The 27,569-nt window shown below is 44.4% G+C and overlaps 3 protein-coding genes across 5 annotated transcripts; 2 read left to right on the plus strand and 1 right to left on the minus strand.

Annotated features, from left to right (window-relative positions):
• Window positions 1-135: 135 nt before the first annotated feature.
• On the plus strand, window positions 136-4,234 carry MALL (mal, T cell differentiation protein like). Its single transcript, XM_005235037.4, has 4 exons — window positions 136-1,681; window positions 2,786-2,953; window positions 3,222-3,350; window positions 3,707-4,234. Exons 1-4 carry the CDS (start codon window positions 1,580-1,582, stop codon window positions 3,767-3,769), a joined length of 462 nt encoding a protein of 153 aa, XP_005235094.1. The 5' UTR covers window positions 136-1,579; the 3' UTR covers window positions 3,770-4,234.
• Window positions 4,084-27,497, minus strand: ASB3 (ankyrin repeat and SOCS box containing 3). 3 transcript variants are annotated; one of them, XM_013297276.3, is made up of 10 exons: window positions 27,259-27,497; window positions 14,884-15,086; window positions 14,363-14,521; window positions 12,769-12,881; window positions 12,149-12,200; window positions 11,100-11,277; window positions 9,534-9,731; window positions 8,087-8,338; window positions 5,793-5,926; window positions 4,084-4,801 (listed from the first exon to the last, which is right to left on the minus strand). In XM_013297276.3, the coding sequence occupies exons 2-10, from the start codon at window positions 15,077-15,079 to the stop codon at window positions 4,533-4,535; spliced, it is 1,551 nt and encodes a 516-aa protein (XP_013152730.1). In that variant the 5' UTR covers window positions 15,080-15,086; window positions 27,259-27,497; the 3' UTR covers window positions 4,084-4,532. The 3 variants fall into 3 exon arrangements, with proteins under 3 accessions (XP_013152730.1, XP_005235105.1, XP_027639091.1); XM_005235048.4 differs by having other exon boundaries at window positions 12,065-12,200; XM_027783290.2 differs by lacking the exon at window positions 27,259-27,497 and having other exon boundaries at window positions 12,065-12,200; window positions 14,888-15,046.
• On the plus strand, window positions 15,159-23,971 carry CHAC2 (ChaC glutathione specific gamma-glutamylcyclotransferase 2). The gene is made up of 3 exons (XM_055816443.1): window positions 15,159-15,341; window positions 17,544-17,579; window positions 21,054-23,971. The coding sequence occupies exons 1-3, from the start codon at window positions 15,207-15,209 to the stop codon at window positions 21,435-21,437; spliced, it is 555 nt and encodes a 184-aa protein (XP_055672418.1). The 5' UTR covers window positions 15,159-15,206; the 3' UTR covers window positions 21,438-23,971.
• Window positions 27,498-27,569: the final 72 nt, after the last annotated feature.

Consider the following 27,569-nt stretch of genomic DNA (forward strand, 5'->3'; position numbering starts at 1 on the left):
GAAATTGTGTTTTAAATGTTTGACTTTGCAGTCTTAGACAAGGCTATGTTGTCTGTTACTCGGTGCACCAACTGTTACAGCCACGTCGAGTGTTGTATTTTGCCTAAGCTGAGCAAATGCTGTGGTAGCACTTTTCTCCTCTCTTGCAGCTTCCAATTAATTCCCAGTTTTGTTTTAATTAGGGTGAACAAAAGAGTCTTTGTCACAGTACCCCAGTAGACTAGTAGCAGGCCAGGAAAACAGCAGTGATCTTTAAGAATGCTGCTGAGCCAGGCTAGGAGAAAAAAAATATCGATCTCTTGCCCAGTCAGCGGACAGCAGGATGCTCTGTATTTAGACTGTTTTACTGTTTTTCTTTCCCACTCAGGAAAAGGTTGGGTTATTCATAGGAATGTGTTTGACCCACCTAATACAAACAAAAGCTGGTGCGGATTCAGGGCATGCTGCGTTTCCCCTGGGCATGGCTGTGCCGTATGGTAGCTCCCTCTGTGCTGAGTCACATGGATTCAAGGCCGAGCCAGGCACTAGTTTTGTCTTCTGTGAAATGTTTTAAAACAAGACCTTTCAAAGACCGGAGCATGCTGCACGGAGCCCAAAGCCAGCTCCCACTGACAGCGTTTGTAAACTAGAGCCTCCAGAAACGCCAGAATATGCTTCCACCCAGCCTAGGAAGGGCTCGGACAATAAACATCATGGATTTGATCTTTGTTCTGTATCGCGCAAGAACTTGGCATAGAAGCTGAATTCCTAGGGCATCACTCGGCTCTCCTGACAGACAGGGTATCGTACTGTGCTCCTCCTGCCGTAGCGTGTTGCCCGGGTTAGTGGAGCCGTGCTGTCCTCTCTAGGCTGTGAGGCAGAGATGCCACTTCCAGCCTTTCATCCCACCAGTTACCCACGAGTTAGGGGGTGAGGCCAAGTCCGCTGGAGGAAGCAGTGCGTGCTTGTCGAATCCAACGCGCAGCTGCCAGGGGGTGGGGATCGAATCTGTCCCAGTAGCTGTCCTTCAGACCCTTCTGGGCGCTCAGGAGTACATGGGCAGACCCTCCCCTCTTTTACTAGTGTGTTGAGTTGTCTGTAAAATATGTTTGGCTGCAAGTTTTCAAAGGCTGGATGTGCCCAGTGGGTGTGGGGGAGTCTGACGTGACCATGGGCAGAAACCTGAAGAAAAAGGGGAGGAGGCAACAACAGTGGAAGCAAAAATATTTCAGGCTTGAAAGCATGCCAGGGGAAAGAAAAAAAATTGATAGCAGGAAACGTTTTTGCCCTGCCATGGTGTAGGATGTTTTTTTCTTTCCCCCCTCCCATTAAAGAGCTTTGACTGTGCGCTGGTGGTGGGGCCGGGGTCTCGCTGCTCCCCCATCGCGGCGTTGGCAGCAGGGCGCGTGAAGCTACCCGCAATAACGGGAAGGCTGCCGAGGGCTCCTTCAGCTGGCGGAAGCGGCGTGGTGCCAGCCTGGGCTGGTTTCTGTGATTACGTCCCTGCGGGTGTGTCGGTTAAAACCCCGCACGGGAGCGGCGTGGTCCAGGCAAATGCAAGTAGCCGAGCCGGAGTGGTCGTGGCATCAGCTGAGAAGAGATGGCCTCGGCGTGTCCCCCTGCGGCCTCCACACAGCCCGCCTTGCCCTCCGGACCTGCCGTCTTCAAAACAGTCCCCTACGCCTTCATCCTCCCGGAGATAGTGAGTATGCCGAGCTTCGCCGCGGTACGCCCCCACTAATGGCTCCAGCAAATCATGGGGCTGAAAACCTGGGAGTAGCCCCCGACATGATCCCAAAGGTGGTGTTAATGGGAAGTAACATCTTCTCTTCTAGCTTATTCTGAATGCACAAGGGTGTCTTCGTGATATGTTTTTTGGGAACAGCTTGAGGAGGAGATCCGCTCCAGCTCCATCCCACAGCTTGGGGAGGGGTGCTGGCTGGGTGGGCTGAGAGAGGCTGAAGAGCTGCAGGCACCTCCAGGGCAGAAGCAGCTCTAGTTACTGCGTAGAAATTGCTTGAAAGTCAGGCGAATTTCCTCCTCTGTATTAAGCCTTTCCAAGGGCTCCAGGGCAATTGGGTGTCTTGTAACGTGTGACACTGATTCAACTGCTCATGGGTCCAGAGGGCACCCGGTGGGCCTGGCTGAGATAACTGCTGCTGTACTTTGGCACGTTAAACGGCGCTGGCGACCCATGCCACCCGCGCTCCACGGGCGCAGTCGTGTGTCGTGGCTTTGCCGTGAGCTGCCTGTGCCGGTGGGCTCAGCTCCCTGCTGCAGACGGGGGGGAGCTTCATCCATCGGAGCTCCAGCAGCATAGGGCAGCATCAGCTCACCCAGATAACTCCGTGCGCTATTTGTGCACTGTAAATATTTTAGGTGGATCAAGAGTGAGCGACTCAGCCCAGGCTGTGCGTGGAGTCAGGCACGCTGCAATTTCAAGCCCAGGAGATTAATGAGCGGGCAGGGCTGGGCTGACGCAGCCCTTCACCTTTCCCAGATTAACGCCTGTTTTCTGGCTTCTGCACCAAAGCCCTCTGGGTGAGATGTTTCCTTATGTTGAACACAGCAGCATATCTTTCCCTTTTGTAAAAAAGTTGTTTTGAAGCATTTCCCAGCAGCGTTCAGGGAAACTCGTGCCATCTTGCAGTGCTGCTGGGATGCTCCGGGAGGCTGGTTGGTGCTGCCTGAGGACGCAGGGGTTGCTGGGGGCCGTCCCAGGGGGGAGGCGAGGAGGGACACGGGGAGGAGAAGGGGCTTTCCCCATGCTCAGCTCAGTGGAGGTGCCTGTGTTTGTCCCTGGCAGCTCTGCGGGACCTGGGTGTGGATCCTCGTTGCTGCTACCTCCGTCTCCTTCCCACTGCTGCAGGGATGGGTGATGTACGTGTCCGTCAGCTCCTGCCTCATCTCCCTGCTGCTCCTCTTGAGCTACCTCTTCGGCTTTCACAGAAACAGCGAGAACTGGAAAGTGCTGGTAAGGAGGGGCTGGGACTCGGGCGCACGCTGGCAGCAGCAGCGTGGGTGCATGACCACTGCGCCTGGCAACGAGGTAGCCAGCCAGCCGCTGGCCCTTCCGCAAACCGGCCCTTTCGCCTTGATTGGAAGTGCTGGGGGGAGCAGTGCTACACCACTGCCGCTGCACGGGGAGGGTCTTGCAGGTGCCGAGGACAGACCTCATCCTCGGGGTGAATCGGAGGGCAGTCCGGGGCAGCTTTCATCCACGCCGCTGCCTTCTTTTTCAGGACAGTTTGTACCACGGTGCCACGGCCATTCTGTACATGAGCGCTGCTGTCTTGCAAGCCAACGCGACCATCCGCTCTGAGCTCGGCCCCGACTCGCCGCTTCACTACCAGCTCAACAGTGCCGCATCGGTGAGTGTCCAGGAAACATCGGGCAGGCTGGAGCACCCCCAGTTCCCCTCGGGGAGATGCAGGAGCAAATACTGAAGCTGCAGCAGAGCCATCCCAAGCCCAGCAGTGTCACACGGGCCAGAGCTTTAGCTCCTTGTTCCTGCTGTGTCATGCAGCCAGCATGAGCTTCCTGGGGTCCAGCAGCTCATGGCCAGCCTCATGTGGCTGCCTTCTGCGAAGGGGGGGGGCTTTGCCTCTTCTTTGAGGCTGGAGAGAGCTCTAGGCTGGGAGGCTTCCCCAGGGCGAGAGCACTGAGAGGAGCTGGGGTTAGACTTTCCCAGCTGCCCCCAACTTTCGCTTTTCTTCTTCTCATGCAGTTCTTCGCCTTCGTCACAACCTTCCTGTACATCCTCCACGCCTTCAGCATCTACTACCAGTGAGCCTGGCAGCGCTGGCCTCGCCTCTGCAGGACGAGGGCTTCCCAGCGCAGGGGATGGAGCTGTCTTCCCCCAAGGTGTCCCTGCCCCGGCCCCGCCACCCACCCTGTGGGGACAGCAGCTACTTTTTGACTCCGTGGCAGGAGGGATTTTTGTGCGGCGGTGCTGTGTTGGTGTGCTTGTGGGGACAGTTTGTGGCTTGCCCGTGGGCTATGCGAGGGGAGGGACTGGGTCAGGCTCTGAGCCGGCCTCCCACTGATGTTCCACCACATATAGATACCAAGGAAAGGGGAGAAAAAAAATATCGATTCCTTGAGTAAAGTTTCCTTTCTTTTATTATTTTCTTCTCTGTGGTTCAGCTAGATTCACTTCCCAATGCAGAAGTGCATAATATACAATATTGTTCCCTGACTTTCAGATAATTTTATTTCATATATGCAGTACTTAGAATAAAGCATCTACTAACAGTGTCTGACCAAACAGGTTTTGACCGCTACATAAGCCATGTTCATTGAACAAGCTAATTTTACTCTGTAAGAGTTAAAAATTTACTTTCAAAAAACAGAAAACAGTCACAGACTTAAAAAGCTACAACAGGCTTTTTAAACAAGTAAGGCATAGAACTTCTAACAAACTTCTAGATAAAGTATAAAACTACAGTGTGAAAAGACTTATTACTACAGTTATTCACAGCAGTTCTTCCCCCGTGTCTGCTAATTGCCATTACAAAATGTGCAGCCACAGCGTTCAGTCACTGGCAGCGCCATCACCTAGTGCCGGTGACAGATGTGTCCCTCCTCTCTGCATCTTCAGCAGCGGAGTGACTGGTAGAAGGAGCTCCCTCCTCTCTCTGCCCCAGGTAATCCTCGGCCTCTGGGATAGCGCTGACTCGCAGTACGTCCAGGTAGAGAAGGTAGTCCTGGAGACAAGCTGGCAATGGCAATTCCCGAATAAACCGGTCTGAGCGCAGGCGTTTGCTCGTTAAAATGGCCCGAATCTCAAGACGACAAAGATGAGAGAGGGAAGGAATGAAGGCTGAAAAATTAAAAAACAAATCGAACGCTGAACAGGACACCATGGGATTACATCAGTTGCCTGTGGTCACCGGGTTTAGCTGGATCCCATCCGAATCCCCGTCTCTGGCAGGTAACAAGGCAGAGTTCTTGACAGTAAAGGGCTGTTGCCTGCTAGAATCAGCATTTTTGGAATTTCCCTACAGTAGCTAGAAAAGCTACCTTGAACTTCCAGAAACTGTGTCAAAGAATCATTTTATCCTTAATCAGAAAGTTTCACCTAACCAGCCTAGAACAGCTCCCTAACCTGGGGGGAGAGGGGCTCATGCCACCTTACAAGCACTGAAAACTTAAGTCTAGAAGTAAAGCCAGCAACAAAGTAACACATGGGAAAACACTTCTAGGGCAAGTACCAAACTACACGCCAACTGAGTCGTTCTAAGGTGCTGCTAAACCGCTTGATGTGGGACAACCATTGTGTGAAAAGATACACAAGGTCTTGGTAGCGGGGGGCTACAGGGGTGGCTTCTGTGAGGAGGTGCCAGAAGCTTCGCCCATGTCTGATGGAGCCAGAAGGTGCCAGAAGCTTCCCCCAAGTCTGATGGAGCCAGTGCTGGCTGGCTCCAGCCAGACCCGCTGCTGGCCAAGGCCCTCAGTGACAGTGGCAGCCCTCTGGGATAGCATAGTTCAGGGGAAAAAATGGTGCAACTGCAGCCCAAGAGAGGAGTGACACCATGTGAAGGGAGGGAGGTAGAGAAAATCGGGAGCCTAAACTGAGAAGACCTACCCGAAACACACCCACGCTGAACTGAACAATGCAGCGAGTAAAATCCATTCAAACGTGTTTTGCTCGTTTAGGGTAACAGCTGGTTTTGCTCCCCAGTATGGACAAGCAATGTGTATCAACTCGGAACCTTCTCTGCCAGCGGGCGTGAGCCCAGAGAGCCGTTTCCCACTTGGAGCCCGGAGGTGTTAGAGGCAGGGACTTTTTTTTCCCTAATGGTATTGCTTACCGAAATGGCTCTTGGGAGTCCAAGTGAACTTCTCTTTGTAGTCTGTCAGGTCTTGCTCTACAGCTGGAGGGAGTCTCTTCCAGTTTGTGAACTCCAGGATGAAATTCAGGGTGCTCTCACTCACAGAGAAAATCCTGCATAACAAAAACCCCCGTAAAATATCATTTTACACAATAGTATAAATATAATAATGGAAAAGCTTTACTATTTTCTAAAAAAATCCTCAACAACCGACATCCTAAGTCCAGAGACAGAAAACTATTAAAGAGAAAGTGAAAGTAATTCTGACAGCACAGGCCTCTATACTAATGTAATTTTATCTTCCTCTGTTTCTTTTTAGGAGTAAGTTAGACTGTAAGAGGAAAGTATCTGCTCTGAAACTTAAATACCTCAGAAATAGGCAGTATTCTCCTCTGCACTAATTTCTTATTCCACTTAAATTTTAATAAGGGGTCAAGGCACCAGAGCTTTACTACCACATTTGGGGGGAAAATGCACATATATTCAGATACTTAGCTATTAAACCAAACCACGAAGTTTACAAGTGTTTCAAACTCTCCTTCTACCAGCGATTGCATGTATATGTATTCAGAAATCAGTATGATTTACTTTTAAAATCCTCAGCATGTGCGAAGAACCTTTTAACAGCAGCTTAACTGAACAGAGTGTATAAAGAGGTTTAATTAACAGCAGGTACAATGACTGTTCTAGTGTTACACATGAGGAGGAGCCAGGCGATTTCACAGAATGTTGGCTAGATGTGTACAACCCTGAATTTTCATCGGAATGGAAATGTAAATGCTCTAAAGACAACAAAAATACCAGGCTAAATATTTTTAATACACTACTTTTTACAAGAGATTAATGTCAAAAGTATTTTATGTCCCTTCTAGTCTTTACTATTTCATTCTTCGCATTTGATTGATCTTACATACATTCACAAAAAGCATACAGGAGAGAGGTGCGATTGCCTAGCTTTCTGTAAGAGAATGATGGTTTTACTTTTCCCACTGGTAATTAAAATTGTCAGAGCTCTAGAGTGACCACTTTATGACTGATTATACAGTTGTTTTGCACAACGAGTCTGAGACAGTTAATGAACCATATGAATATATGTCATTTGTTGTCTACTATTCTGTTACCTGCCAGGACAGAAGTTAACAGTTAATACTGAAGTTAAATTTACAAAAACGTTAACTTTGTAGATTATGATGCGGTAAGTGTTCTTTTAAAAAGTGGACACTTAAGCAAAGGAAGTAATTGGTATAGAAGTGTTTGTGGTTTAGGTAACAAGAATGCCAAAAAGCACCATATATGAGACACATGGACAGTGCGATTTGTTCAGGCACTAACTGGAACCTTGGAGCATGTTTACTTTGGCAGCCAGTCTCTTGGTCTTCTACGAATAAATGTGATCTACAGAAGCACAGATACACCATGCTTCGTATATGCTCCAATCACTTCAGAAAACCATGGATGCTAATGATTAATGGAATCTTACTGAGTCATAAACGAATGCAGTTAAAATGACCGATGATAACTTAACCATGATATCCTAAATATTGATTTATATTTCAGATACTGTTAAGTAAACCTTAAAATCCTCTTTCTTTCATACAGTTATGTAAAGCATGTAACGAGTTTACACGTATGACATTAGGCACATGGTGGTAGTGAAGTCTAAGTATCATCTTCATGGACAAGAAAAACACAGAAGAAAGTACAGAGACTTCATAATTTTAAATATAAGTTTAATTCTGTAGTGCCTAATTAAATATAAAACATCATCAAGCAGCTATTTGTACGTGGAAGAACTTAAAAAAAGTTAAAACAACAAAATCAGACTGGAAGTTTTGCCACATCACTTTGTTTAACACAATCTCTAACTGCATCCGTTTCCTCTCCCCCTAGCCTCGGCCCAGCTTCACTTTACATGTTTCCCATCCTTCCTGACCTCTTCCTTGCCATTTTAAATTCTTCTTACCGTTACAGTATGATACATACACAATTTGCAACTAAATTTGGGGGCTCATAAGAGACGTTAGATATAAAATTGCAAAATGATGCCTTTCTCCAGGGTAGTGATAATACAATTTCCATTCTAGCTTTCTTCCTAAAATAAACAGGTTTTTAACTGAATCCAGCCATTACGTGTGATTTATTCGGTAACCCCACCATCACGGCAACCAGTTATCAAGTACTATCCTCTGACAATGCTCATTAAATAACATTAGCAACAGCTTTGCAGATTAGCATACAATATTTAAGTAAACAAGATAACATTATCTGCTTACCAGAATCTGCGCATTAAATTCACCGGATTAAAACCGGCCAAGAGCAGATAAGGCAGCCATTCCTTGTACTCCTCGTGTGCTTTAATTGTGTAACTTATGAACTCCAGTAACTGGTCCCCAGAAGGCAGTGAACAGCCCAGCTTCAAGAACCGTTGAAACAAAGTAAACTTTTCATGGAACAGGCAATATCCCAGATTAATCCCAAGTAAGGTGATCCCGTATTTCAGGAAAATATCAATGAAATAGAAGAACCTATGAACAGCACACAAGCAACAGGACACCCTATTAGTTTTTCCCCAGAAAGCTAATTTCACTACTTGCCTCCAAGAAACCAAACTTCTTCTACCAAAAATCCCCCCAAACTAAAGGAAAACGCAGCGTGCCGTCCTGACCGCAGCTCTTTCTGGAAAGCGCCAGTTTAAAATGCAGAACTACTTCAGGAGACTCCAGTCCCCACATTTAACACATTTGTTCCTTTTGTTCTGAAAAACCTGAGGTTTTGCCAGGCTTCCGACCCTTCAAAGCAGGCTTTCTGACCACAAACTGCCCAAAGTCATCACTGAGCAGCACCTGTAACACAGGGGTATCGCACCCTGCCGACCCCCACTGCCTGCCACCAGCAGCAAGCGCCGTGCCCGCTTGGTTAGGTTTCACCTTGAAGATACGCCAGTTGCAACAGACACATGGTGAAAACACCAGATGACTGCACCCCAGAAGTCAGGGATCAGCCCGATGTTCAGCCTTGCGGAGGGTTTAATTTACATCCAGCTGTATTTGCGGGAAGCTCTGCAAACTCGCTGCACACAGCATCCCAGTGACACACCACATACATATACACACACACTTACGAGTCAGGCTTTCATACCTTACTACTTTTTCTCCCAAATTATAGCCTTTGCATTATGAAGTAAGCATTGTTTTATCTCCTGTTGAACACCAGGGGTAGGCATCACTCACCAGGCGTACAAAGAAATGGCTCATGATCTAAAAGAACCCATCATTCAGTTCCCCAGCCCTCCTTACCGCTACAGTGCTGAGCTGATTAATTCTGCTCGTCTTATGCACAAGACTGGCATACAGAAATACAGGAATACACTATTTTTTCCCCAATAACTTATCCTTACTGAAAAGGATCTGGCTACTTCAGAGTCCTTGTGATCCAATTAGCATCACAAACGTGTTGATAAGCCCTTCTGGAAGCAGGAAAACTGCAATTATGTTCTACAAGACTCTTCTTCAAAGAGCGGGAGCTTCCCCTTGGGGATTTCCGCAAGGTTCTTCGGCTGGTGCGTGCAATCCAAGCCCCACACACCCTTCGGATGCTTACTGTTTAACTCTGTCAGCTCGAGAATTGAGGAAGGCAGGCAGGAAAACTGCACATTTGAGAAAAGTTAAATAAAGGCCAACAGAATTATGAATAGTTTCAAAATATACGAGGTGTACCTACTCTTTTTGGAAGACCATACACATGGGTGATCTGCAGTCGAAGTTAAGGCACTCCTGAGCATCAGGACTATAGCCTTCCTTAAGTAACATTTCCAGGCACTCTTTATTACCACCATACACTGCTGAGTACACAGGGCTCACTTTGCCTTTGCCTTTGTCACAAATGCGATCAGTAATTGGTATTAGCAACTCCAATATCCTGCAAAGATTTAAAAACACGATTTATTTTGTGATCTGATGCAATGATTAATTTTAAATGTATGGCCATTTTTTATATGGTCATTATAACTTAAGAGGAAAATCCTACCTGTTTTTCACTACAGAGTTCATGTAAAAGAACAATTTTTATCATTTCATACATAGATCCATCACGAACGTTGTGCTTTGGCATGGGTTTAGGCTGGCAAATAAATATTTTAATCCAAACCAGGGACAAGTTATTTCCTATCATCCAACAAACATTTTTATAGCAATAGAGCACACATTAAATCTAGACTTCCACGAAGCCTGAAAACAAACTGAAAATGTGGGTTGCAAATAAAACGAGTATTTACTTCTGTTCATTGGCACTCAACAAGATGCTGAAAGAGAAAAATTGTCCTATTTCATAGCTCACACTCCAGTCCACATCCTTTCCAGCTAACAAGGATTAGTGACAAACACCACTTCCTTTGCTACTGGAACTTACTGGTCCTGCTCAGAGGTCACCGGTTACGTATCGCTGCAAAAGCTATAAAGGCAGCATTTGGTTTACAGACATTTCTAGTACTGACAGCTTGGCTAACCCACCTTCCATTTCTGAGAAAATGAACAAGAACCAGCTCCCTCAGTACCTGCTGCAGCCTGCCCTCCTTGCCATTTTGAGTAGAGGCATCAATTTGTTGCACAAACTTTTCATGACAGCTCAGCTGATGATCTCCTTTTGCTAGGGGTTGAGATCAAACGTCTAATCATTTTGCAGTTAGTATCATCATGAATGTATTTACGTGCTGTCACACATGCAAATCATGGGCTTCCCGAGAGATGCTTCTCTGAAAAGACCTGCTACTCTGGGAACTTCCTTCTGCTCTTGGCCTTCTGCTGTCAGAGGGACTTGGATCACTGGGATTGGGCAAAGCCACAGACGTATTTCTAGAAGAATTAAAGGAACTGTTCCGTGGCTTTGATTTTCTGGCTGGTTCAGCTAACTCATTATTTGCATGTGACTACTTCTTCTACCTCATGGTTAGGAATATAATTCTAATTAGCAGCTGTTCAAGTCATGTGTAGAGCATATGTTATTGTTATTTGCATTGTAAAATGTACAATGGCTATCAAGTGAATCGATATCTGGTTCGGCACCATGGAACACCCTCTAAACTCATTAGGACGCGGCTCAGACCCAGGCTACATGCTCAATTAAAAGCAGTCGGTCGCTTTACTGGGACTACTTACAGACGTTTAAGATACGAAAATAATTAGGCATTCTAAACTACGGAACAGCCTGAGAACTCATTTTTCTTCCTTTTAGAGCTGAACTTCTTCTTTGACCAGAATCTTCTGTCTGAACGTCTTTTTAATCACCTACTTCTTATGGCCCATTTCCGCCGCTGCATGAATAGGTAACTGCCAGTTATCCTCGTTGCAGTAGAGGTTGGGATCTGCCCCCTTTGCTAAGAGCAGTTCCACACAGGCGACGTGGCCCTCCTGCGCGGCGATCAGCAGGGGGGTGGCTTTGTCCTTGGCTTGAGAGTTTACGTCTGCACCTGATAAAAAAGCCAATACTTTACATCGCCACTACAGGACACAAAATAAACAGCAAATTAGCGTTAATCAGTAACTGGTTTTCATGGGGTGGCTTCACAACACAACAGGTTTTCCACAGCAATAAGGAAACGTTAAGTAGCTTGTTGCTACGTTTTTTAAACAGTCAGTGCTTTAACATTACCTCTGTCAAAGATCAGCACACCACCAGAAAAATGTGCTGGAGGAAAGGCAATGCACCAGGCAATCTTTTGATTGCAATTATTTTTTTAAGATTGTCCCCGTTTGGTAGATCAGTACTATTTATCTGGTCAGGTCATGGCTCCCTTGGGCTTAATAGTTATGGCAATTAATTTTGGTTGTAAGAACACATGCACTTTGACATATAAGACTTGTCAACTATGTGAATGGAACTGTTGCTGTCCCTTTATGACCAGAGAGAGGCATCTTCACGTAGCCTAAACGACAGCCTGTTAAAAGAACAAAGTCCTCAAAATCAGACCGCTAACACTGTACTACTGAGGGCTTCTAGAAGACTCTGATGATCGTTAATCTTTTCTGTCGTTTCGATTTATTATTTCCTACTGTCACTTGCTGAAAACTCCATTACATTATGAAAATAAGTTTTAGGCAATTAAGATGGTTTTGCATAACCATCTGCAACTATAATTACATCAAAAAATACTGAAATTTGAAGTTACAAAGTGCATGAGTGGAACTATAATTTCATCTGGTGATGGGTTGTTGCAAGTTTAAGAACAGCGAAGCTAAATGAATGATCATTATTACCGTGGGATACAAGCAGCCTTAAACTCTCCAGCTTTCCATACTGAGCAGCAACAAACAAAGGTGTAATTCCAAAGTCATCCTTACATTCCTTGCTTGCCCCTTTCTCCAGGAGTATTTTCATTATCTCAGTGCATCCCTGAAAGAAATATTTTTATTCTTAACCAATAAAGCAGCAGGGAACTGACATAATCTATTTTCCCCCACCCATTCCTAACAGAAATAAGAAAAAATGCAATTTACTCAATAAAAGATGTACCGAATGATCTATGGCAGCCAATTAATTTTTCACATTTGTTCATTTACATTATACATACAAATGGAAATTAAACCAGTTTATTAGAACCATTAAGCTGACGTATTCCTATTCTGGAAATACGTCATACATCTCACTGATGACGACATACTATACGGAACTTTTTCTAAAAAAAAATCTTGTAAGAGATTCACTTCCCAAATACAACACATGAGCTTGGGAGCACAAGCAATGCTTATAATACTTAAATAATTATTGCTTCACAACATCGACATCTCATGTAGTTTCATATACGTTCTTCAGTGCAGTGCATGCCCTTCAGCGTTTAGACAACTTTAAGACTGATAGGGTAGGTTAGGAAAAATTACCAATAAAAAGGCAAAGAAATAGATATATTATCACTTAGAATACACCCGTTACATGGAAATTTTGTGATACACTTGCAGGTTACCTGAAAAGAAGCTTGGTGCAATGAATTCCATCCAGACCAACAATGAGGTCCTTTAACATTTGCTCCATGTTGGAGCAGCAAGTTTACAATGTCTGCATGCCCATTTTCAACAGCTTTGAACAGAACAGTAAAAAAAAAAAAAAAAAAAAAAAAGAAGAAGAAAAAAAATTCTAATTAAATGGGTTTAAAGAACTCACTGAAAACACTGCTGACTTTCTGACACAACAACCATAATTCTTTTGAACTTGCCTTATGTAAGATTAATTGCCTTTTACATTTACACCGCCAAAACAGTACTGGAGAACGGAAATTTATCCACCAAGTTTTTAGACAGACTTGTTAAAATTCCACCTATGTTGGGCTAACACAGATAACAAAAGCAAGTTTCTCTCCTCCCTCTTTTCTCGTAGAACATGGAAACAACTCTGCAGCAGGCACCAAACTGCATGACAGTTGCAATGGCCTCCCAAGCTTGAGAAGCCCAGCGGCTATCTTTCTTACTTTAAAAAAACCCAAAATTTTAAAACTGCTTTAAACACTTACATAAAATTAATTTATAATGTGTACATTTAATTTCTGCTAATGCAATTCATTGACAAAGCCTCTTTTAGCATCCCGATTGATCCTCAAGTTTTTGCCAGCAGCAGTTCTACCAAGGCACATTTCCTGCGTAACCCTAAAAGCCGGGTTTGGTGATAAGTGACCTGTGAACAGTTGCTGGTGACTGAACGCAGAGTATTAGCGCCCGAGCTCGACAAAGGAGCGCCCCAGCTTGTAGTACTCCATGTCCAACACAGCGCTGTGCCATAACCCCGCTGCACAGGCCGCACTCACCTGACCAGAAACATTTTCCTTTTTAAAAATCTCTTGGCTACGCAACCGCAGGAGTGCTCCCTGGCCCTGTCTGATCTATGTAAGCACTTGTACCCCGTGTTACCATTACGCAGCGTACTTGTAACGGCTCCCCCACAAGCACTACCTGTTACCAATTGTTTATAGCGAATCAGCTATTTGGATGCTTAAAAGTAACAAGTGAATAGACTCGTAAAGAAAGGTAACGTGGCAGCCACGATGTTTGCCTGGGTACAGAGGTCAGTAAAGCAATAAGTGTATTTCATTAGATAATTCAGTCTCAGAGGATTCACTAGAGCGGAAGCTTTAAGCACTTAATTATGACAAACATAAATCATAGAACCCCCCCTCCCTAAAATAATGGATTTTAATTGCCAAATTAGGGAATGCAAAAAGTCTGTCCACATAAGAAGTGGGGAGTAATAATAATAAGATCTAAAAAAAGACTTGAAACACCCTCATCTAGCTGCAATCCTATACCTCCTAGACCTTGTCGGTGCTAGAAAGAAAAGGTGATGCGGAAAACTGATTTGGCTTTGCAGTTTTGTTTTAAAACACAGTCTGAAGCAGATGTAGCCATAAATACAAGATAATTTCTAGACCCATTCCATCTCTGAGTCTACAGTGTAGTATTTAGGCTACAAAATACAAAACATGGCAGGCAGTGAATGAACTCTGGTGGGTTTAAGCTCAGTGAATAAGCTTTTCCCCACTGATGGGTTGTTCTGACAGCTTGCATCACCTAGGAATAATGGGGTGGTTGCTTCGGTGGTGACTTCATTGGGGTCTGCCCCAGCTTCCAGAAGAACACGAACACTTTCCAAAGACCCGTAGCGTGCCGAAAGGTGCAGTGCACACATCCCTTCAAAGGTCTTTGAGTTTAGGTAGTCATCGGATGGTGCTACAAATGAGAAAAATGGACAGGGGTGTGAGGGGAGAAAAAGTCTGTTTAGCAATGAATTACAAAACGCAGTTGTCTTAAAATAATGCAGTTATTTGGGTCGTGTGGCCTAGAGGGCACCCACAGATGCACCATTATCAGCTCCGTGCAGCAGCAGTGCAGTTGCTGCTGGCCCTGTGCAGGCACCTGTCTTGGCCAGAGCATGTCAGGCAACCAGCATGTTCCTGTTGGATCCAGCACGCTAGTGTCTGTGGGACCACACTGAGACACGCAACAGGACCGTGACAAATGTACCGCATTTCTGTCACATCCATCAGGGTGATGGGGAGCAAAGCGCGCACCTCACAGCCCGTCCCCCTCACCTGCCTGCAGCAGCAGCCTCAGGCATCCCGCGGAGTCGTGAGCCGCAGCCTCATGGAGGGGCACCCAGCCCCTGTTGTCGGGCACGTCGATGCTGTAACCCTGCGCCACCAGCTCCCGCAGCGCTGCCGCGTCGCCCCGCCGTGCCGCCAGCCCCGCGGCCGAGCACCGGTCCGAGTAAGCTTCCGTGAAGTCCATGGCGGTGCTGCGGGGGAAGGCAGAGCGGCTCAGCACCCAGCCGGGCGGGGGCGCGCCGGGCCCGCCCCGCAGTGGCTCCTCCCCCCCCGCCCCCGTTGGCAGCGCGCAGGCCCGCGGCGCGGCGGCCATGTGGGTGTTCGGCTACGGCTCGCTCCTCTGGAAGGTGGATTTCCCCTTCGCCGAGCGGCTGGTGGGGCGCGTCCCGGGCTACAGCCGCCGCTTCTGGCAGGGCAGCACGGACCACCGCGGCGTGCCGGGCAAGGTGAGGCGGCGGCACCGGCATCGGGCCCGGCCCTGGGCCCGGCGCCCCCCCCCCCGCTCGGGTCCGTGTGCAGCCCCGGCCGCTGCCCGGCCCCCGCTTCCGCGTCCCGTCCGTCCTCCCCCTTCTCCCTTATTCCTCTGAGGCGAGAAGCGCTTCCTGAAGTCCCCGGGGGCATTTTCTTCTCCGCTGTTGGTTAAAGAAACCCCAGCAAACGTAACGGGAGGGGAGCGGTAACAAAACCAAGCAGCAGCCCGTCCTAACGGCTCAGCCTAACGGAGCCCGGCCTTAGGGACACGACCCCGAGTACGGGGAGAGCCCCCGGTGCGGGGCTGGGCTTGGGAGGGAAAGGCCAGTTTAGAAGTGTTGATCTGAGCGACCACCTCGCTGGTTTGCAGCATTTTTTGGGTTTGTTTTTTTTTTTTTCTCTTTACTTTCAAATGAAAACTCGTAGAGGAGGAAGTACTTCCTATCTGAAAAAAAAAAAAAAAAAAAAAATCAAGCAAAACAAAAAAAGCCTCCAAGAAACTAAAATTCCAGAGCTGAGCGTTCCCAGTTTCATGCAGACACATGTATTGGTAAGCCAGGGGAATGAGAGTAACAGAGCCCTACTGTGCCTCACAGCCTGTACCAACACCCTGCCCACAGGAGGGCTGCTGCCCCCGCAGAATCCCAAACAGCTCCGCAAATGGTAAACAAACAGGAGGTTACGGGAGCATCAGCAAGTTGACTTTGGCGTGGCAGGACTCTTATTTACAGCTGCAGCTGCTGCTCACAGTGCGGTCATCAGAAATGCAAAGCAATCATAAATGTACAGAAAATGATAGCTGTGAACAGCTCTTGTAACAGTTTACCTACTTTGGATGCTGGTTTTGTATCACAAAAGTACGTTTTCTTGATGATCCCTGAAGCACTTCTCTAACCTGCACTCTAAAACTGGAGTACAGCTTTAAAAGAACCCCTTCAGAAAAGGCATAAGGATCCTTTTTAAAAATAAACCACAGCATGCTACATGTAGCATGGAGGAAATTTTCATCTTATTCTAAACAGCACTAGTTAGAACATCAAACGCATAACAAAATAATAAACAACACAATAAAACAACTTGCACAGTACGTGAAGATAATACACCCACCCCACCCCCTTGCATTTACTTTTCTGCAAGGCAAACCACCATGCTTCAGGTACTAACACAAGTTGGGCATCTAGTATTTAAAAAAAAAAAAAAAGCTTACTGCAAGGAAATAAATTATGTGCAGGCAGACTCTGGCTCGGCATGTGTGTTTTTCAGGCTGGAGCAGCGCTGTGCAAATGCAGCTGTCCCAGTTCTGAACTCGAGCCCCAGAAGGCTTCGCCACGTTGCTTTTGTTGCTTTTAAGATGGAGTCGAAAGCCTTGCTTTGTCACATGGCTTACATGCTGTCGCACACTTACATGCTGTTGCGCACACACACACGCTGTCACACACACAGTTCCCGTCCCCAAACCTGCCTGGCTCCCAGCGGCCAGCGATGCGGCATGCCCCGCGCCCGGCTCGGTCAGCTCTGCGGCCGGGCAGCAACCACCATTGGCTGTCGCAGTGGGAACGCTCACTCCTCCGTACTGGTCATCCCTTTTCAAAGACTGTGTTTCTATAAGCATCAGGAAATTTCTGTTCCCATGCAAGCTAGGTGTCTACGTTATGTTATTCTCCACGCCTGCGTATAAACTTTTTACATACAAGTGAGAAGGTTCACCTCATTGTGCACTCTGGAGATGAAAAAAAATCTCGTAGTACTGTGGAGAAGCAACATGACAGAGAAAGGTGTGCTCCTTGAGGATAGTTTTACATTAATGAATTATTGGCACAGTTTTAAACAGGAATAGAATTGAGTTTGGCCTTGCTTTGTATGTGCTGTCCATTCAAAACCTCCCTGTTAATGACTGCCTGTAATTTAGCTTCTGTGTTGCAGACACCTTTCACTCAGAATTTAACATTTTGTTTATCACAGTTTTATCTAATACAGATAAAAAGCTATTCTCAGAAAATATTTATACTGGATCTCAAAGAAATAGACCTTACTGAGACTGTCCTGGATTAGTTCTCTCACTCTTTCATTACTTTTAATTATTTTTTTTCTTGTTTGGTTTTGGATTTGCTCATGATTTAGGGTAAAAGCCTCTGACTGAACTATGATTTTTTATTTTTTTATTATTTTAATTTTAGCCTGGAAGAGTTGTGACTCTGGTTGAAGACCCTGAGGTATAGTACTCCTGTTCTGTCTCTGTAGCATACAGAATGTCCTGTTGCATTCCCAGACTGTATAGTAAGTCTATTGTTAATTTTTGCTTCTCTACAAGCAGATATTTGAGTTATCTTTACCACAGTGAAAAGTTCTCTCAAAATTTCTCAGTGTTACACCAGTGACTCTTGATTGTTTCATATAAATCAACCAATCTAAACTAAGAAGCTACAGTAGTTTGGGTCTGTTATTACTAAAGGTATATTTTAAAGTGTTTTTAAGAATAGTCACTTTGGCTAAGTTAAAGGATGCAGAATTTTACTTTCAGCATACATATAGTGCCAATGATATGCCAGTAGCAGACCCCACACGTTATGCCAGAACTGAAATCTTGCCCTCCCACAATAAAGCCTGAAACAAATCAAGATTACATTGCAGTGATTAAAAAAAAAAAAAAAAAGGAGATAACTTTGCTTCTGTTTTTACTACACAGATAAAACACTTAAGGAATTAAATGCCACAACTGTGCTTTTGGTTTCTATGTAATACTGTGAAATTAGCTCCTGTTTAGAGAAGATGGTCGTTGGCCTGAGCCGCCTGTTCTCGCTTACGTTTTCACCTTTTCTCCAAGTCTCACACCGACAGCGCAGTGGAAGCGTGTGCACGGGGAGCGCCTGGGCTGGGGAGGGCGGGCAGAACGAACAAGGCTTACACAGTCATGTGAGCTGGAGGAAAACCAAGATTCTTCTGCTTATAAAAGTACTTGGACTTACGTGTTACCCATTCCAATTCTGTTCGATAGTAAAGAAGCTATCTTCCAACTACCTGCAATTTTTTTAAGGGCTCTTGCCCAGCAGAACTCTCTCAGCTGGCCTGCTCACCAGCTGGGACAGCAGCAGCGAGCTGGGCTGGGGAAGCCCAGGGGTGGCTAGTGCAGGGTGCCCCTTGGATGCAGCTGCTTTCCTGCTCCCTGCTCATGCCGTGCCCCCTGCCGCCGTATGCCCTATTCTGGTGCCTTGCTGGGGACGGCTGCAATGGTCATGTCTGTCCAGCTTCACCCCTCTCCAGGAGAGGGAATCCCTGCAGGTACCAGTGCCTCCAGAAGAGCGGGAGGGAAGAAAGGATGGCATGGAAGCAGAGGGAGAGCAAGACCACATGACACTGGGCCATAAGACACGGAGGATGGGTGTTTTGGTCATGGTTAGTTAGTTGCCTTTCTACACGGTTATGATATTGCCGCCTTACCAATCTATTTCCCTGAAATGGCAGCCACAGAGAGATAAGTTTAGCAGCACTCGAGAACTTCTGCTGGTTTTTGCAGTTAGCAAAACCAGCAAAATGCAACGTGCTGTCTCTCACTGTGATTTTCTACACCTTTCTAGTAAGGGTTTTTTTCACATTACTGTATTGCTGCATACCACTATGTTACACAGAGGCCCATATCGACAAAGAATGGTTATGTTTGTTGTCACTCAGTTTGTATTGTTAAGCAAACTTACTTGTCACCACAGAAACCTTTTTCCACTTAGCAAACCAGTTTTGTTTGGTTGGGTTTTTTTCCCCCCTTTTCTCCAGAATCTTGTCGTGTGGCCAGATAATCACCCTTTACACACAAACATCAAATGACAGGACAAGTGATGTGCTTTAATTTCAGTTACTCATTCTGCAGTTTAAGAAGGTAACCTTGTTTTTAAGGCATCTTAGCAGACTACAGCAATTTTTCCCCTGCGCATACACCCTGAATGCTATGGTGACAACAGCAGGGGTACTTTACTGGCAATGCCAGCTGCCAGCTCTGTGCTAGCCTGTCTGTCCTTTTTCACTAGCGATACACAGAGGCTTGGAAACACCCAGTTTACAGACTTATTTTTACTTGCTCTATCTGAATTTATTTGCCAGTTAAGAGGAAACCACACAAGAAAAAAAAAGAGCATCACACTCCTTGTCAGGTTTCCAGATTATAATTTTCCATCATCTGAAGTAAGAATTCCCTATACTGAAAACTAAATAAATGAACTAGCAGTACTTGTCTGCTTTAGATCCATGTCTCCACCACACCCATATTTATTTTCCTATCAACACGGAAGTAGGTCTGAATGGCAGGTTTAATGGCAGAGAGTAACAGGCACAGGAGAGGTCGTTTTAAAAACAAACACATTTCCTGCAGACAGCTGGAGCGAACCCGCATCCCAGATGGTCCAGGGAAAGCAAGGAACCCATTCTTGTATTCGTTAGCATTGTTTCTGGCCACAGCACATCAAATGCTGTAACCACCTACAAAAGTAGGCAAGAAAATGACTCCTGATTATTATTTTTTCTCCCATAAAATGCCTTTGCCCAGCATACGGCCTCACTGCAAAATTCAATGCTCATGAATTAACACCACCACTCTAGCACTGTCTGATATCATGACTAAATACGAGGATCCAGTTTTAGGGGTTTACAAACAAACAAATAAATAAATAAATAAAAAGACCACAACAAAACAAAACAAAGCCCAACCTGAATTGCTTTGTCATCACCATTGTTGCACTGATACACATACCAACCGCAGGACGAATCCACATTTCACGTTGCCAGCAGATGAAACAGACTACCATTTATTGTAAAACAGCACTCCTAAGAAACATTTGGTAGTCTTCAATAGATAAGAGACCATCACCATTTTTCTATGCTACTTCAAAACAAAACTAAAAACCCATGCAAACCTATCCCTACACAGATCTCACTGATTTGTTCACATAAAACTTGGTAGGAGAGTATAACTAATACACACCACAGTAAAATACTTTCTCTGTGTTATCACAGAGATAACACAGAGATGTTATCTGTGAAGAGGGTGAAGAAATACTCTGATTCTCAGAGATGGAAATGAAATTTATCCTAACTGTTTGCTGAGGTCCTGCATATACCACACTTAATGGTGCAAAACAAAGGTTCGTGTCTCAACTTTTTCTTCTCTGATTCGGTTTCAGTCAGTAACATTACCACACTCGTCCCTCCAAGCAAGTCTAACAGATGCAGCGGACTCTTGGGTCCTTAGAAACGAAGCTGCAACTAAACAGAGAAAGGACCCAATCAAGATTACTTCGAATTTGGCACTATTTAAATTTTAGCTCTCATACAAATTTTGTGAGGTCAGGAAGACCCTTTGTATCCTTTCTGCCAGCTCTTTAGTAGGCCATGCCAAAGCTATTTACTGCTTCAACTTGAATTGTAGCAATAAATTGTTTTATAAGAAAGGCCTCAGCATTAGCAAGAAAGCGGATGATCAATCTGCATTGATCATTACCATTTTGACAGAAAATTACCTAAATAAAGCAGCCCTTTTAGCCTGGGACTCCTACAAACAGTGCGAGAAATACCAATAAAAAGACTGAAAATGGAAAATAATTAATTTAAGACGATTTTACCTAAACACAACAGAAATACATTAATTTACTAGTATCCTTTTAAACACTGCTTGGATTTTCTTTTCTTCTGTCTTTCCACAGGGGTCTGTATGGGGTGTTGCTTACAGACTCCCAGCTGGACAAGAATGTGAAGTAAAGGCACACCTGGACTTCCGAGAGAAAGGAGGCTACAGAACTACAACTGCCATTTTCTATCCAAAAGATCTGTCGGTAAAACCGTTTGATATATTGTTATACATTGGAACTCGTGACAACCCTAACTACCTTGGTCCAGCACCTCTGGAAGAAATTGCTGAACAGATTTTTAATGCAGTTGGCCCTAGCGGAAGAAACACAGAATACCTGTTTGAACTTGCTAATTCTATCAGAAATCTTGTACCAGAAGAGGTAGATGAGCATCTCTTCTCCTTAGAGACACTAGTAAAGGAACTCTTGGAAAAGCATCAAAAACTAAATTGTCAGTAAAATAACTTCTTACTTTTAATGATCTAGCTTCATCTTCAGAGGAATGGTTTCATTGCACAATGAGTATATCACTTGGAGGCATGTTTCTTTGTACTATGCCATCTTATTTATTTTAATATTGCCTTCAAAATAATGATTATTAAAACAGTTACAAAAATTATTTCAGGAGTCTATCGAAGGGATACCAGGAGAAGAGTTTTGGGTTTGAATTTGGTATACTGGTTTTTATCCAAAGACTACATCTTTATGAAATCTCAAGAGAACCACTTAAGCTTCTCTTTTTTTGAAGATTTATTTAATTTTATTATTTCAGGTTTAATATGAATCATTAGAATGTTTTTAAGATCAAAATCTGCATTCAGACACAACTCCCATTGATTTAAGTGATCGTTTTTTCTGATTCAAGACCACAGGCATGGAGCTCAGTGCAGCTGAAGAGATAAATGTTAAGTAGTTGTTGTAAATTGCAATAGTAGACCATTTATATCATCAATCACTGAAATTGTTATTCCACTGAGTTTCTCATCTTACTCTTTATATATTAGTTTGTCCTTAAACACAAAGGATAAACCATTTCATTATCAAGGAAATAATTCTTTCCCTTGGGTCGTTATGTCAAGCCCCTGAAAACCAAAGCACAGGGTACTTGGACGCAAACAAGCCATAAAGTATCAGTGACTAATTACTTTTTTTTCCCTAAGATTAATCTAAAGAATAAGCCCAAAAAAGTTAAAATTAACCAAGAGTACGACTTGAAGTCCCAATGCAGCAAGAACGTTCAAAACTCTCATCTTAGTTACTTGCCTTTATGTGCTGTTGTAACCCCGCCTCTTGGTGAAAAAATTCAGCCTCTAAGGATAGGTTTTAAGCCAGTAATTTTCAACCACTGTTTCAGGGATTCACAGACAAAAGGTAATTAAGAAAGGAACCCCCTTTTCAGTAACTTGATGTTTGCTCTATGGACATCCAGACAAAGAGAGATGGAAAGCCACCAGTTTAGGCTAGTAGGCTTACTTTATGCAAAACATAAGCAAATGCAGTTTCCGTCCCAACGAGGCCTTGTCTTGCCTCTCAAAAATGCAAGTTATTTCTGTTAACTGTTAACAAAGTGTATTTTTGTATGTTAATATAGGAAAAGTCCTATTTCAAACATCATGTAACATCACGTTTTCTCACACAGAACGTATGTGTGTTTAGTAATAGCTTGGAAGCCTGTATTTTGCATCAGTAATTGCAAAAAACTGTGTTTCTACTATACAGGTTGTCCCTTTCTCTTCTTTACATTTTGTTTTTTTATATTTGTAATTGCTTGAAAATATCAGGGTTATCTAAATAACAAGCTGCTATTATTTTACTTGGCCACCTATAAAAGCCAAGAAGAACATAAATGAATGTTGACAGGCAGCTAGATGAGTAGAAAACAGGGTATTAAAATTCAAACTTAAATTTGAGATAACTAGAGCACTAAAGTATTTAACCAAGATAGCTATGGTTTTTACATACCGTATTATAATTTTAGTGTGCTTCTGGCATCTCTCAAGCATTGAGAAAAACACAGAAGTGTATTAGTTTTTAGAAGCTACTGTTTACTATGGAGAGTTGAATGCCACTATTTTAAGAGTACACCACGAGGTATCACTTGGAGTACTCTAAACTGCAGAAGCAAATCCTCTGATCGTATTAGCAAGACAATCATACATACTGAGGCCTTGTTTTTCCATCAGTACACATGAGTTACTTGCAAACTGATGGAATATCCTTGATTCTTCACTGTACTGTGCTGGTTTAAGATTCTGCTCAGTTGTACTGTGCAGAAAAGCAAGCCCCACTAATGCAGCTGTACAGCAGGAGAAGAATGTGATCAGAACTTCCAGGTGTCTGTCCGCAATGACAGTCATCAAGACGCCCAAGACTGGAGCTGAATGACTTCACGCACCAAAGATGAACAGCAGCAACCAGCACTCAAATCAACATTGTTGAACACGCTCCATCACGCATACATTTTACTTTGACTTGACTTACTTGACTATCTTTACTGGATACTTCATTGTTATTAAAAGTGTTGTGTGTGATTTATGTCAAGCAATGTTAAGCATTGAAAATAGTACTCTCCAAAAAAACCCCAACCGACAACAGCACCTCCTTTCTTGTGCTTACTTCAGGTTTAAGCAAGCTGTGGTAAAGTTGACACATGCACTGTGGCATGTCCACTCTATATATTTTTTAAAACTCCTTCCTCAAAGACTTATCCTTGTTCTTTAAAACAGGGCAGGGGATGCTTAGACTCACTAATGATCCAAAAATGCTTAGACTCACTAATGATCAGTGATAACTCCCTCTTTAAAACTTTTAATTATTTAAACACTTTGTTGAGGCATTGTGATTATGTACGGTTCTACATTCTCTCTTTAATTATATTCAGGACATTGTTGGTTCATTTACTTTCCAGATTCATAAAACTTGCAATAATATCTGTCATGAAACATTCTAGTTTGTGCATAAAACTTCAGTACAATAAAAATGAGTCATATTTACTAATGGTGTTGGAGAAGGAAATTTTCAGAAATATTATGTTTATTTAAAGTGTATGCATATTAGGATGGACATCAACATGTGTCTTAATTGCATCTTGCTATAAAATGCTGTTAGATCTAATGATGAAAAACAATATGCAAGAGCTAGCTACTATTATGCAGTATTAAACTGCGTCAGCATTAGGAATTAATTCAAGCTGTGGTAATATACATTTGTTCTTGCTGTTTGGGATTTCAGCCACAACTCTGCCTACTGCCTCAGTCACCAGAACAAACCCCTGTAATTCTGTAATTTCTCAGATTACAGAAAAAAAGATAGATTAGCATACACTTTTTATGTGCTATGCCATATATGCTTAAATTTCCCCCCCCCTACTGGTCAGAACTAAAATTTGTGGCAAATTATATAGATTTTAGCTATGGTTTCATTATACAACCACACACATGAAGCTACCTCTGAACTAAACTAGTTTCTGAGCTGTGTTTGAGGAAACAGTAGTTGTATCCATGTTGTCAGATTTTACCCCCTAGGATCCACAGACTCAAATCGCCAAGCAGTCAGTGTGGACCTCCGTCCCGTGCACGAAGGAAGCCATACGTAGTAGTATGCAGCGTACCAGGTCCTCCCTGGTCTGACTGCACAGTAACATTTGTAAGGCCACTTGCAGGAAGAGGAACTTGCCCAGCAGTTGGTCAAGATATGCCCTCCCTATGATGGTGAAAGGGATTACTACTGAGCAGTACATAAGCTGATACATCTGTAAATTATTTTGGAATCTTCCAAATAAAAGTCCGATAATGATTTAGGTTAAAGGGGAAAAAAAAAAGGTACGGTTTGTACAAAGACTGCAATAAGAGAGTTTAGTTTGATCGTGCTATAACATTAATAAAAATAAAAATGCAGATACCAAAAGTAGCTTCTTGTAATATCTGCTATTCCTTAGTATGATCAATTAACCATGACAGCAACAGTCATTTAATGGGCAGTCATCTTCCGTCAATATACAAATCTGTAACCTGAAAATGCAACATTTCACTTCGGTTTTTTGTCTAGCTTTCGGTAATAAGCACACTTCATTACCCATTTTGACTGCCACTGACAAAATTAATGTGTCATCTGACTTATCATGAAACTTCTGTAAATAGATTTGCATTTTTTAACACAGGAAAACTATACGGACAGGGGAAATCAAAGCATTCTGTAATTACCAGACTCTTTGCAGCATCCCCAATGATTCCTGTCTTTCCTTCTTCAGTCTTTCCTTCTATGTGCTCTGCGCTTCCCATAAATGAGTAAACAACAAAGGTCAGATGGGACCGGCCTAACCTGTGCTGATTTGGAAACTGCTGGACCATTCAGGCATATGTGCTTATATCTATGTATATAGACACACAGAGAGAACTTCTTTTTTTATACACATAAACCTTCGTTTGCTTTTATCCGTTGGTTATCTCTAACAGCTTTGTGCATAAACTAAAGTTTGGAGGGTCACAGACCTTTTCAAAACAAACCCAAGCTAACTGTCATGCCTTCACCACACAAACAGAGGATTGCTAATGGTTTCCTTACTTTTGTATCACTACATCTTTATCCCCACTTTCATGCTTTCAGATTTTTTCACAAGGGTACATAAAGACTTTTTCTAGGCTAGGCTGCTTTCTAGAAACCAAAATATGATGATAATCCTTCAGAAAAGATAACTAAAGTGGAGTTTAGTTGCACAGAAGAATGCAAAGTTCGTTAATTCTTGAAATCACTTTAACACATCTAGCAAAACAATTTTCACCACAAATGCAAGAATAATATTGTGTCATATTGCAGCTCTGGTAACACCCGACAGAAAAAAAAAAACCAAACCCACACCAAAAAACAGGCAGTCAAGAGAAGCTCTGCAAATCTGAACATTTCAGGCAATTAAAAAAAAAAAAGAAGTGTAAGGAAAAAAATGTACCCGTTTGCTCAAAATACCATGGATAACTTACCCTTTACAAGCAGAAAAAAACCCAACCCAACATCAATATTTTGAACACCGCTAAAGCAACACAGTTACAAAATTGATTGCAGCACTGCCCATCTGCAATATATCACTATTGTATATCATTATTTCCTGAAGTTCATCATGTTTAACTGATTTGCGGGCCCTTCCCATTCCTTCTTTTTGGTATGCAGGTGGATATAGGCTTTACTCAAACTAAGGAGCTGAAGATGTTGAAAAAACTGGCTGCTACAGCTCCCCGATCCGATCTATTGCTGTACCTCCGACCGCGTAACAAAAAAAGCTCTTTTTTCACTCTGTTCAGCTAAGCCACTGACTGGCAAAGGTGATGCAAACAGACACCAGGACAGCAAGCCCCCAGCCCGTATCTTGACCATCTACTACGCAAGTATTTAGTGGTCACAAGATTACAAAGCAATGGTATTTCAGGTAGTTAGGCTTCTTTTAACAGTCTTCTGCAAAAGCTGGGCACTCACTTTGATGAGCCACTACAGTACAGCCCTGATTATTCCAGCTTTACGCTCCCTCAGTATTCTTAACATTCATTTCCTCACTCCTCCAGCTTTTTATTCAAGTAGCTTCCCTTTAATTGTTGCCCTCCTTTGTCTCAAGCATCTTGCCTGCATCTTTCTACAACTTGGGGCTCTTTTCTGCATATATGCCACTTTCATTCTGCACATACCTGAGCTGGCAGAATTCTTCTCCCAGTCCAGCTACATCTACTTTGGCACCAGTTTAACATGGAAAAAAAAAATACCGCTACACCCTTAAACAAGAAAGCTACAGCAGCAAAGCTGAAAAGCATCGACTAGATTCAATGCAGCCATTTAGTCAAGTTTTAAGCTATCTCACCTGTATTATCCCCTCTGGAAACTGTTCTTCCTACTGGGGCAAAGTCACCCCAGGGATTCCAGACCATTTACTTTAACGTTTCAGACCCAGCTGGTTTTGCTGACCGTGAGCGTGAAAGCGGGTGCACGCAGCACCCCATCAGCACGGCCGCGATGGAGCAGGGCCCCACACACGCTCCTTGCACCAAACCACCGACCCGGCCACGCATCACCCAGATGTCCCTGTCCCCTTTCTCCATTGCCACTGGGATTTTCCCTGGTGTCATCTGCTCCCTTTGCCTGTAGGTACTTCTCTCACCAAACGTTTCAGTGCCCAATGAAATGAGAGTTCATTAGGGTTAATTAAGAATCAATAAACGCTGCCCACACGCCAGCGCTGTCCCGGTACCTCAGGCCGCACTCCCCTACCCGCAGCTCGGCCCGCGCCCGCTGGACTCACTGTAACGCGCAAGGGCTGTCCTCGCACCCGGCCTGTGCCGCGGACACGGAGCTGGCGCTGCTCTGTCGGGAGCAACTTGCGAAACACCGGAGGCAGAGGCAGCCCCGCCGGGGCAGGGCCCTCAGCGCCGGTACCCGCCGCCACAGAGGCCCGACGGCCCCGCCAGCCCGCGCTTGCAACCCGGCTGCAGCGCGCCCGCGCCGCTTCCCCTCAGGGCCTCGCAGCGCTCCGCCGCTCTTAGCGAGCCCGCGGCTGGCGGGGCGCGGGTCCCAGGCAGCCCCACCGCCCCTCCCGCCGCCCCGGATGTTGAT

Source organism: Falco peregrinus, chromosome 11, assembly GCF_023634155.1.
Source record: "Falco peregrinus isolate bFalPer1 chromosome 11, bFalPer1.pri, whole genome shotgun sequence".
NCBI classification, from domain to species: Eukaryota; Metazoa; Chordata; class Aves; order Falconiformes; family Falconidae; genus Falco; species Falco peregrinus.